General features: G+C 44.0%; 1 protein-coding gene across 3 annotated transcripts in view; it reads left to right on the top strand.

The window, feature by feature from the left end:
• The window catches only part of ect2 (epithelial cell transforming 2), a 63,135-nt gene extending 50,803 nt beyond the window's left edge, over nucleotides 1-12,332 (top strand). For all 3 annotated transcript variants that reach the window (XM_079506655.1, XM_079506654.1, XM_079506656.1), the window contains exons 24-26: nucleotides 1,802-1,930; nucleotides 5,819-6,511; nucleotides 10,516-12,332. In XM_079506655.1, the coding sequence (XP_079362781.1) occupies nucleotides 1,802-1,930; nucleotides 5,819-6,472 (783 nt within the window). In that variant the 3' untranslated portion in view covers nucleotides 6,473-6,511; nucleotides 10,516-12,332. The remainder of the gene's footprint in view (nucleotides 1-1,801; nucleotides 1,931-5,818; nucleotides 6,512-10,515) is intronic.
• Nucleotides 12,333-12,615: the final 283 nt, after the last annotated feature.

Raw genomic sequence — 12,615 nt, 5'->3', positions numbered from 1 at the left:
TGTTCTCGCATATTATACACATCAGAACAGCCGTTATTATCTTCGGCCTGTCCGAAGATAATAGCGAGTATAATAGAATCAGTCATGCAGAATATGCAGCAGTACAGTATAACAACACTCTTTTTATGCGATATGTTTTTGTAAATAAGCACAGTGCGATAACTAGACTGGTGAAGTGCTGGCCGTAGCTGCAGCAGTTGCAATGCAAGTTTTTATGTGTGAGATATATATGCCGTACCAATAAACATTTCCCTGAAGAAGACCTCCTAGGTCGAAACGTTGGATTCTTGTCAATAAATATACAGCATCGTGGCTACGAGTGTGCAGCCTTTTTCTCATTTTTACTTATTTACTGCCTTAGGCCAGCACCTCACCAACACTGGTGTGCGCCCTTTTCCTTGAACCTTTTTGAAATGCTACAGTTTTTAATAATTTTTTTTTTTGAATGGCAGCAATGGCAAAAATGTACTTTGGCAAATGGTACAATTTCCAAGCCAAAACTCTTAGTGATAGACTTACTCTAGTGGTGACTTGTGTGTAGTGTGTTCCTAGGTGATTCTAGTGGTGACTGGTGTGTGTGTTCTACTCCAACTTTTTCATGTCAAGGACCCCCAAAAAGTTTTAAATTTTTATCCCATGATTTTGTAACCCATTTTTCACCCCTGTGTCAATTATCTAATGTGATCCTGGGCTCTACACACTCTCCGCCAACCTAGTCCCCATATATGGGGGACATGGGGAGAGCAACGGACTTGAACTCATGCTTCCTTCATGCCTGAGTGTCCAAGTTGCTCCTTTACACCTGACTGGTTGGACGTAGCGCGTGGAAGGAACACGTTATTCCAACCAGTTCCTTTCCCCTCCATCAGGCTGGCCAAGGGGAGGCAGTTTAGAGACCAGGATTACTGCATGTTTTTTGTGAGGGTACCTACCCTAGGGGACACGGGGAGAACATGCAAACTCCACACAGAAAGGCCCTTTCGCCAACCCCGCCTCGGGTATGGGCACTGATGACGCGGAGGAGGAGACACGCCGCCAGCACCCACAAGGACCCCCAAATTGACACTGATGAGCCCGCGGACCCCATTTGAGAAAAATATATGCCAGGGACCCCCTATAAGAGAAGATTTTGACGGCTCTAGCAGTGATTTTAAACCCGTTTAATTTCAAGGACCCCCAGTTTGACATGCATTAGTCTACGGACCCCCATTTAATGTCATTTATATCTCTGGGACCCCCAATTTATATTGTAAAACCACTATTAATTTAACAGGTTCCATTTGTACACTCTCAGAGTTACAGACCCATAAGGGTCCATTTGGTTCCTATCTCTAATTCACCCTTTGTCAGCCTTCTGATTGGTCCCTGACTGACTAACCAGCAGGCTCTTTCTGCCTTGTTCCGCCCTGGTTCCACCTTGTTTATCTTGAATTTGCTAAAACATCATGAAACAAACAAACATGATATGCCCAGTCACCATGCTGCACCTGTGATGTTCCTTTTTACTGACACAAGAATTGAGTGCACAGAATATCAATACGAAGCAACTGAAAAACCTGTTATTTCAATGGTAGTGGATGGAGAGAGAGGATTTTTGTCCAACCATGAAACGAAAGGGGCAAGAACCACGGCCGGGACTTGATAAAGGGTGAATTGAGCTAGGTACCCCCTGGAACTCCCTCAAGTACCCCCAGGGGTCCCCGGACCCCACTTCGGGAACCCATGTCCTAGGTGACGAGGGTGTTCTCTTTCACAGTGTGTGTGTGTGTGTGTGTGTGTGTGTGTGTGTGGTACTTCCTAGGTGACGAGGGCGTTCTCCTTCACAAAGACTCCGAAGCGGGTCCTCCAGAGGGCGTTCATGGCCGGCAGCACGCCAGACAGCCCGAGGCTGACGTCTGAACACCGCGTCGGCAGCAGCGCCACTTTGACCGTTGAGTATTTTATTTTTTTCTCTCAATAATAGTAATCTGTCTTTGTTAACTGTCTGTGTAACTGAAAAGAACACGATCTGACACATAGGCAGCATATTTGATCAACTTGAAATACGTATTTAAGTCTCTATGTAGTTTAACAAACACAAAAAATCCATCTTTCTGATTATCATAGATCCGCTTGACACAGAACGTTCGGGGTCCGGTCCTGTTGTTGCGTAATGTCATTTTTATTTTTCCTCAACTTGCTAAAGGTTTTTATTTTTTTTTACAAAATGATAATATGACAAGATGGTGGCTGACTTTCTTTCCTCCTGTTAGAACAAAATTTAATTCAGTTGTTTGTTCACCCGTCAATCAATACATACCGCTGAGGCCCTCATGGCCATCTGGCTGTGAATTTGGAAACAATAAGGTGCATATTAATGCAAGCTAGTTGATCCATCTGCCCGCCATCCGTCTTCATTTCCTCTCTGTCCCATCCGTCCCTTTTATCCCCTTGAATCTCATCCAGCCATTGATCCCTGCATCAGTCCATGGACGAGTGCTTTTCATACGGTTTAAATGTGTTTGGTACAAAGCAGCTTTTGGCGTTCCATGAGGCTGGGCAAACAATGTAGTTAGTTCTGTTTGTCGTCGGGTTTTTGTTGGTGTGGATTTCTGAGTCATGCGTACAAACAAGTGAGTCAGCTTTGAATTGACCTTCCCCCCCCTCTAATACATCCTGTGTGTGTGTGTGTGTGTGTGTGTGTGTGTGTGTGTGTGTGTGTGTGTGTGTGTGTGTGTGTGTGTGTGTGTGTGTGTGTGTGTGTGTGTGTGTGTGTGTGTGTGTGTGTGTGTGTGTGTGTGTGTGTGTGTGTGTGTGTGTGTGTGTGTGTGTGTGTGTGTGTGTGTGTGTGTGTGTGTGTGTGTGTGTGTGTGTGTGTGTGTGTGTGTGTGTGTGTGTGTGTGTGTGTGTGTGTGTGTGTGTGTGTGTGTGTGTGTGTGTGTGTGTGTTGCCTTGGATGGCTTTTTAGTTGGGGTGAGAGTCTAGCAGATAAAAGTGTTGCTAATTCAATCCCCATTTCTGTTAATGTGCAATATTGCCAAAGTGTTCCACATCTAGGTTGCTTGTGTATACCCATCCGTTCCATCAAAGCATTAGTTAATAATTTCTAACTACCACGAAACACTCAAACAGGAGCTTCTTTTAACCTGTACGAAGAGGCTCAAAAATTAGATGTACCTGTTTACTGGCCCAGTGGTTGGAGAGTAATGTCTTAATGATTGTGATGGCATGAGGTCATTTTTATTTGCCCACCATGAGCCACGGCCCAGGATGGACCGCAGTGCCACGGCCCAGGATGGACCGCTGAGCCAAATGTCATGCCCAAATATGGGGTCCCTGATGTCATACTTACATGTGACCTCACCGGTATGACATCATCAATCCAGCCAGCATGATAAAAAGCACTGCAGCCTCAGAGAGAGGTCAGTTTGAATCAACTTCTCCAAGACTCGACTCTTCAACACAGATCTCTACAAGACTGTTCTCTCCAAGACTGTTCTCTCCAAGACTGTTCTCTCCAAGACTGTTCTCTCCAAGACTGTTCTCTTCAAGACTGTTCTCTTCAAGACTGTTCTCTTCAAGACTGTTCTCTTCAAGACTGTTCTCTTCAAGACTGTTCTCTTCAAGACTGTTCTCTTCAAGACTCTTTAGACCAAGACTCAAAGAGCTCTAGAATCTAGAAGCGAACTACTTTGGCTCTCCTTTTCTTTGGCTCTTCATTCTTCTACAGAGCAGGAAACCAACAGGTTTACTTCAATCCACCATTAACTGTCGTGTTAAAGATGTTTTCCTGGACGTTGCATCAGAAAGGATCACCAAAGGTAGATGGTGCTGCTGTAACGGTGAGACACAAGCTATACTGCTTTGGATGGAACGCTGACGAGAAGCGGATTGGTGTGCAGGTCTTCAACACACTGACTTTACTCTGGAGGAAGTTGACCCCAGTCACCCTGGAACAGGAGAACCTCACCTTGAGGTTCCACTCAGGCACTACGTCCACACAGCTGTGTTGATTGAAGATATCGTCTACCTCTGGGGAGGGAAGACTAAACATGATCACAGCAACCTGCTGCATGCATTTGATGTCGACGTCCACAGATGGTTCAAACCACAGGTTTCTGGGGCTGTTCCAGAGAGGAGGTACCACTCAGCCTGTGTGTTGGGGAAGGTCATGTATATTCATGGAGGATACAACAGGAAGACTAGATTATCTAGACACACTAATGACACCTACAAGTTGGACACCACCACAATGGTCTGGACTTTTATTAACACCAGAGGAACTCCACCTCCTGCTACATGCAGTCAATCTGCCACCATCATCGGGACAAAGATATTTGTATTTGGAGGCTGGATGAGGTATCATCAGCAGGGGGGTTTCTACAACATGAGAGTGTTTGACATAGAGACCAACCAATGGATGAACTCGATGAACACTCCTTCTACACAGCTTCTTCCAGAAGCACGCAGGTATCATTCAGCCTTTGCCTACAATGGAGAGTTGTACATATGTGGTGGCCATGGAAGGAAACACGTCTTTAATGATGTGTGGAAATTCAACCCAGAGACCTTCTCCTGGAAGAAGGTTGAGCCCAAGGGGAAAGGCCCGACTCCGACGTCTAATATGTGCTGTTGCATGATGGGAGATCGTATCGTCCTCTTTGGAGGATACAAACAGATGGATGGAACATCCAAATACATTATGTAAGCTAGTAGTTATTCAGTACGGTCTGGAGCAGTCTGGACTCCCACACAACATCAGGTGGGAACTCAACAGGGGGTCCGCGTCCCACTAGGGGGTCCTCAGAGATTTTTGTTGGTGTCTTGGTTGACTTGCATGTAGGGCAGGCTACAATGATTATCTGATGGGGAAACCAACACCTCTCACTGCTCTTTTGTTGAAGACGGTGTTTGACTAAATGACTATTTTAAATTGCAGCAGTTCAGGGGAATACAAGAGTAGGTCTATATAATTACTGTTGATCGTTCAACCATAATGTTGAAATAACTTATTTAATGAAAGACTTGAAGCAGTAACCTGACTGACTTGTACAACACACACATGTACGATAATAAGAACCTGTACGAGGGACAATTAAAGAGCATAATACTGTACAGGGCCACTTGATCATGTTCATGTTCAAGGGGTCTTGGAGCCTAGTTTATGCATCAAGTAAAATAATTAGCCACATTATTTTGCTGCTAATCATTCATCTCAAGGGTAGAGTGGCCGGATGGTAACCACAAGGTTGCCAGTTCGAACCCGGGCTCCCCCAGAGTTGGTGTCGAAGTGTCCTTGAGCAAGACACTGAACCCCTAATTGCTCCTGATGTGCAGGTTGGAAACCTTGCATGGTTTCCGCTGCCATCGGTGTATGAATGTGTGTGTGTGTGTGAATGTAATGCACAATCTATGTAAAGAGCCTTGGATAAAGGCACTATATAAATGCACCATTTACCGTGTTTGTGTGTGTGTGTGTGTGTGTGTGTGTGTGTGTGTGTGTGTGTGTGTGTGTGTGTGTGTGTGTGTGTGTGACTGTCTGTGTGTGACTGTGTGTGTTGGGTCAGAGAGAGACCCAACACATCTCTTCATGACATGTCTGTACCCTCTGTGTTTGTGTGTGTGTGTGCATCTCTTTGACATGTCTGTACCCTCTGTGTTTGTGTGTGTGTGCATCTCTTCATGACATGTCTGTACCCTCTGTGTTTGTGTGTGTGTGTGCATCTCTTCATGACATGTCTGTACCCTGTGTGTGTGTGTGTGTGTGTGTGTGTGTGTGTGTCTCTTCATAACATGTTTGTGTGTGTGTGTGTGTGTGCATCTATGTTCCATAATCCAGATCATGTCCCGCTCCGCCTCCACCTTCAGTCTGAATGATTCTACCAAGAGCAGTGCTGTGGTGCAGCGCTCTAACTCTCTGGACCATCCTCCCATCAGAGCCAGGATCCCTGTCTGTAAACGTGCCCCTTGCAGCCCGTCCCCAAACCCCGTGCTTAGTCCTGGCCCTAGCCACAGCCCCACACCACCTGACCATGCCGTCGGCCATCGCCCTCGTTCCATCTATCACTCCAGCACCAGCTCAGATCATCCCAAGTCCATTCTCCATTCACCCAGACCCAGTACCAGAGCGCCCCCTGCTGCCCAACTAGCTACCCATTCACCCAGACCCAGTACCAGAGCGCCCCCTGCTGCCCAACCAGCTACCTTCTCATCCCATCCCAATCACACGGCCACTCGGGCCGTCGTCCGTAACCTGGCCAACCCTCGCCCAAAATCGATTAGTTCTGCCAATCTAAGCCTCAGACTCCCGTCTTCTACAGCGTTTCTCCACCCTAACACGCCACCCCTCCAGAGCATGTTTCTCCACCCACCTCCCCAGAGTTTTAACTCTTCGAAGGGCAGACAGTCATCTGGGATAAGCAGGGACCCTGTAGTGAGCTTTGAGCCTGTCAAGAAAGCCCTGGCCAGTCCCCGCAGGGAGACTAGACTCTAGGCCACTCCGCCAAGCTCAGCCCCATGCCAGGATTCTGACGTGAGCAAATCTTTAATATGAGCAACGTTCAACTGGGAGTGCACTGATGAAATAAAAAATAAAATCCAATGGCTATACCAATTCAGAGTGCTAAACATGAACTAACATCTGATACCAAGTACCGTCTAAAATGTATTATGGAAGGACAAAGAATATTGACATGATCCAATCTCTCCACAGTACTAAAATATAAAAGATATCAAATTGAGCTTTGAATTGTGGCTCTTGGTATTGGATTTTAGTCATGTAAAGGTATAATCCACTGTGTATGGTAGCCATCACCCAGGTGTACTCGCTAGTTCCAAATCAAATCCTTATACCATCGCAACGATAGAGCAGTGTAAATGAATAATAAAGGATTTCTTGTACCTTTTCCTCAAACCAAATTATTAATGTCTAATCTTGCTACTGATCCCAGGCTTATTAGAACATTTTGGGTCTTGTAATATGAGGACCCACCAGCATTAAGCTGTTAAGTTAAAAAAAATGGTTGCTTTGTTTTGTTGTGCCTTATTATCCACTTTCCAATTTGGATCTTAGTCTGAGTAACAAGTTGAACAACAATGGGACAAAATGTTAAAGAATATTTTGTAGATTTTAGCTGCACTTCATTGTCGATGTTGATAGTCTAGTTAGTTGAGATGTACTCTGGTGGAGAATTCAAGGCTTGATTTGGAACAGGTCAAGTTTGTTTATGCTGTTGGTATAGAGCGTCCCAGTCCTGCCCCCTTTCATGACGACGCCAGGCCCAGGAAATGATTCCCAATGCATTTTTCCCATAGACATTTCAAAAAGTATTTATTTAAAGACCTTTTAAGCTCGAGTCGTGACAAATCATGACAACAAAAAGTGTTTTTTGTTTGGCCCAAAACATTGTGTTTATTGTCATGATTTGTCACGACAAGAGTTGGCTTTGTCCGCGGTGTAAACGTCTTTGAATAAATACTTTCTGAAAAGTCTGAGGAAAATAAACGGGGGATTTCTTTTCCGGGTCTCTCGAGGGGGCGGGACTGCGACGCTCTATAAACCAAGTGGTGGCTGGGTGGGTATCCACAAGGTGTTGGTGGTTGCTGTTAAGACTAGGCCATATTCAAGAGGGTGCACTGGCCTAGTCTTGTTTGCACCTGGGAGGTCTTTGACCACATGGTTTTCCCCTGGATTCATTGTAATAAAAGGCATACCTTGACATTTTGAAGATCTCATTGTATCTTTGCCAAGTGCTTAAACTGGTGGAAAATGTGCTGCACAGTTACCTGTTTTTGCTTTTTAGTAATTTATTTTACTTGCCATTCTGACATGTTTGGTGTAGAATACTGTCAAAACTAAACTCCAAAATGTCACTGTCTGCTTTTAAGGAAAGTGCTCTGCCCTGTTGAGGCCCCCCTTTTAACTGCAGTTGGCTTCTCACTAAGTCTTGGGTGTGGGTTTGTGGTTAACTATGGTTATCTGTCGTGGGTTTGTGGTTAACTATGGTTATCTGTCGTCTTAACCGCTTACAACAACTATGCTCCATATACACCTCAGCCATTTGACCATTCCCAAAATGATTGAATCCTAAACCTGCCCTGTCTGACATGATGCAAGCAATTCATTTTCTTGATTCTGACAACGACAAGCTTTGCTGGGAAGCAGGGATATCCTGTGCACAAATTAGGAAAGCAGCTAAATGGCTCTAGTATGTAGTGTACCTGTAACCATTGCCACACAGTTCTACGTTGTAACGAGCCCCTTTACCTCATGTTCAAGTAGCTGAAGCTTGTCAATGGCTTGATAACGCGGTAATAACTCGAAACAGCCATGTTGGAGTGGGGAGATGGCTAAAACATGCAGGGCCTTACAGAGGCACTGGCCTGTGGGTCCTCTGCAGTCAGCCATAATGGGCACACACTGTTACACATGCCACACTTTTTAGCCAAGCCATCGTATTCGGCTTGCACTCTCAGTGACCACCTCCGTCTGACGATCATCCAGGAAAACAGTTGTCTCTCCAGCGTCACCGCCTGACTTGGTGTGTTAGGCCACCTGCATAATGTTTGGCTTAACTGTTGTCACTGCAGGGGTGTCGGGGAGTCTGAGCTGACTCTGGGTGAACATTCAGCTGTCAGCCTTGCACTTTATCCAGGAGCCCAGCTGACACCCTGCATGGGCTGCCTTCTCCACTGCTGTAATGGAAGCAGTACTCCCACCTTGTGTGGATGGGCTGCCTTTTCCATGAGTGATATCTCTGCTGATGGCGTCAGCTAGGTGGCAAGGACCTACAGCCTTCAGCAGTTGGTCATGGCACCAGCGAAAGCATCTTTACATTGGTCAAAACAGACACGATCTACTTTGTGACGGAGCTGAAGTTCTCTGCCTTTCACAGCTTCCCAGAGAGACATGGTTGGTCTCAGTCACCTACCATTGCCGCAATGACTGTCACTTAAGTCTGATGTACAGCTCATGAAGCTGATGCTGTGACAGCATTGTGACCAGCCCATCTTAATTTGCACCACAAAACCACACAACGTGGTAGACGACGTAGAGTGTAGGTTTTAGTGTTGAGAGAAAGAATGCCCCAACCGGACATGGACCATATCACTGGAGGCTGGGAGGAGTACTCTCTGAAAGACAAACACTGGGATGAGCAAACATTCATTAGCAAGCATGCCTTGTTATGGCAAGTGTGTGTAATGAGGGTCATATGTTAGCCAGCGCTGCGGCGCTGCCCTTTACCCTGTGCCTCTTCCCAGGGAAAACCGCAGTGTTAATCTGCTCATTCACAGAGCACTCCTCACATTGTCTCTGTAGTCCTTACTGAGCTATATGATGGAAAATATTAATGTTGAGAATTTATTATGAAGAATCGGGCAGAAGAAAACGCATACAGATCATAGGAACAAGCCTCCTTGCCTATTCCGGCAGCCCCTCCGGGCACAAGCCTCCCCAAACCTATTCTCAGACAGTTCTTATAGTCCACTGTTAACAGAGATGCTATACTAAATGTTCATACACGGATATATTCTAAAGATAAGGGGCGACACACAAATAGTTACACCAAGTACACATTCACTGACATAGTGACGGTAAGCATGGAGAAGTCAGGTCAGCTGTTTGACAGCTGCAGGAGTGACTGACTCTCATTGAAGGAGATTGGACAAATACAGAATAATACCTATAGTTGGCATTCTAAAATATCCATTACAGTTGGTGTAGGATCCATTCAGTCACAGGATTTCATTCATCTGCTAAAACAAGAACAGAGGGCATAAAGAAAGTGCTTCTGTTTGTAAAGGGCTCTCAGAAAGAACCGCTGTATACAAGTGCAATTGTCTTGACCGAGGTTGCACTCTCTTGATTCGTCCACAGCCGAAGGTTTGGCTCTGAAAGCACAGAGGCTGTACGTGTGTGGCCGGCCGCGCTGCTTAATTAAAATAAGACTGGAGCACATAAAATGGCCTTGTGTTCACAAATTGCTCATGCTCACATCCTCTCACGCACACTCGACAGTCTGCTGGGAAGCCTACTTGACAATCAATCTTGCACAGGCTTTTAACCCATTTTGGGCGGGAACCCCTTTTGGTGTTAGCATTGTTATGCTTTAGCTATTGAAAAATAGCAGATCTACAAGCTCATAGCGCGCCACCGAGTGGCGCGCTACGAGCTTGTAGGTCTGCTATTTTTGAAAAATCGAAGAACGACTGACGTGGAAACATAGCTTTTTCAGAAAACTGTCAGGATGTAGAAGACATTTTTAGAATCTGATCTCAGGTCAAAATTGGTTAAAAGCTCACCTTGGAAAAGTCAAGATATGTTGTGGGACTGTCACATGGCTGAGTCAACCTCTTTCACACACCTTTTGATTCCTTTAATACCTCCATCACATACTAACTAACTACACATTCCGGTGGTTCAGAAGTACTTTATTCTATTTACTTATTTGTTTACTTTTGTTTGTTTTTCTCTCCTTTTCCCACTCTTCTATATCTCCTCTCTACTGTTCCTTCTATCACCCTCTATTTCTTCAGGCCATCCATTCACCATCTATGGTCAATTTACCGTCCATGTTTGAGAGGAAGTACCACACATTCAGCCGATCCACCACCCATCTCTACTGATCTCCTTGCTGCTGTGGACAAGCAGCAGCAATGGAGGTCGAATCCATGGCAGGACAGCCAGGATCGTACATGCTTCCCTGGACTGCAGTTACATTGCAAAACCTCAGAACACTAGAATAAGAATATTGCATTGAAGCTAGCCATATCGGTATGATATAGCAAATTAACATTTTTAGCCATACTATTGCTGTATGTTGAAGCCACATCCGGATAATTATGGCAAAACTGACATTTGGCCATACTGGAATAATGCACTGAAGGAAGTCGCGTCAAGCTGATATTGGGACTGTGTCAGAGAGGTCATGTTTTAGCTCTCAAAACATGATGGTTGCGCATCAGATCTAAGCCCATGTCGTGTGAGGCTTAGTTTATATTTGTCTTTGCTGTCTGTGACGTGGAAGGGAAAATATCTATTCATCTGTCTTTTAATAGGCAACCTGGAGCATGTCTCAAACATGGACCTTATGTCTGAACTGGTGTGCCACTGTCGTTTCACTACTATGGTAAAGTCCTGAGTGGTAATTTAACTCTTGACGGTGTTCAAATGGTCCTTTTCTTTTTTTTAGAGTTAAATGAACAAAAAGCAAGGCTTTTGCACACCTACAGGTGCGTATAGGAGAGGTGCCCAACAATGAAAAAGGAACAAACACCGCACACTGTCTTCAAATGCAGTGACCAACTTTTATTGGGGAAACGGCAATGTTTCGGCCTATGCGGCCTTCATCAGGCTATCTTTAAGATGGCCTGATGAAGACCGCATAGGCTGAAACGTTGCCGTTTCCCTAATAAAAGTTGGCCACTGCTTTTGAAGACAGTGTGCGGGTGTTTGTTCCTTTTTCAGAGATAAATGAACACAATACTTTCTTCCTGTTTAGTCATTTGCCAAGCCCACTGCAATGGTACTGCACTGTACTGTTAATGTATCTTATGCAACATAAAATTGAAGGATGCTCTGGTCTTTGTTGAAGGAATAACAGCAACTGGAATTTATGTCTACCACGTTTCTTTGACTGGTACTCTTTAATGTCTCACATGAGAGAGAAAAAACAACATGTATGACATGTGTTTGAAGATATTCCACTCCTCTGCTCAAATGTTTTTCCAGTTTATTGAATTGTCATTTCAAAAGGTTTGCCAGCTCACCCAGGCTTTGGTCAGACAAAATGGTGTTAAAATTCCAAAGTACAATTCAAAGTTTATTCCTTAAACAAATGAAGGATTCTCTGCTTTGTACATTTTTGATGTTGTCCTTGAATGTTCCTTGCCTTTTTGTTTTAATTATTAACCATCTCCAGAATAATTAGCGAGGGTATATTATTATATTCACTGACATTTTATAATATATTTTAGTGGTTTACTTACTTTCTCCTAATTAAAATTAATCAAATTAATCATTTGTTTCAGCTTTTATAAAGCTCCTGTTTTGTTTATGTAGGTTTTGCTAGAGATCATGATGAGACAAAGCAGCACAGATGCAACCCATGGTCTTATCCACTTGATATTTCATCACTCTTTTTATATATGTTCTCTCTCCTGTCTTTTTGTTTGGCCGTATAGGGTTAGTTTTGTTAGTTTAAGCTGCATCACAGTGCATATTTATTCTTGTGGAATAAATGTTTTAATTTGTTTTTATTCCTGTTATTTATGTACATATATTTTTGTCTGTCGTCTGTCATGTCCAATTGCCCGTTATTGCATGGAGTTTCTTTTATTAAATGCACCTCAAAGATGAACAACATTTTTTTTTTTTATATTGTCACTTCTGTTATGGTTGAAATTGTATTTTACTAAGTTACACATACTGTACAAAAGTACGCATATCTCGCTATATATATATATATATATATATATATATATTAGGGCATTAAGCAACTAGTCGACTAGTAAATCCACTAGTCGACCTTGTTGGTACTAGTTGACTAGTTGATAAAGAAAGGAAAAAAAAGATTTATTTATTTTATTCCCGATTTTGTAGGCCTCAAGATCAGGTAGATTATAGTTATTATAGTC

Source organism: Electrona antarctica, assembly GCF_951216825.1.
Source record: "Electrona antarctica genome assembly, chromosome: 7".
Lineage (NCBI taxonomy): Eukaryota > Metazoa > Chordata > Actinopteri > Myctophiformes > Myctophidae > Electrona > Electrona antarctica.
The sequence above is the reverse complement of the archived record's forward strand: the minus strand, read 5'-3'. Positions and strand labels throughout refer to the sequence as shown.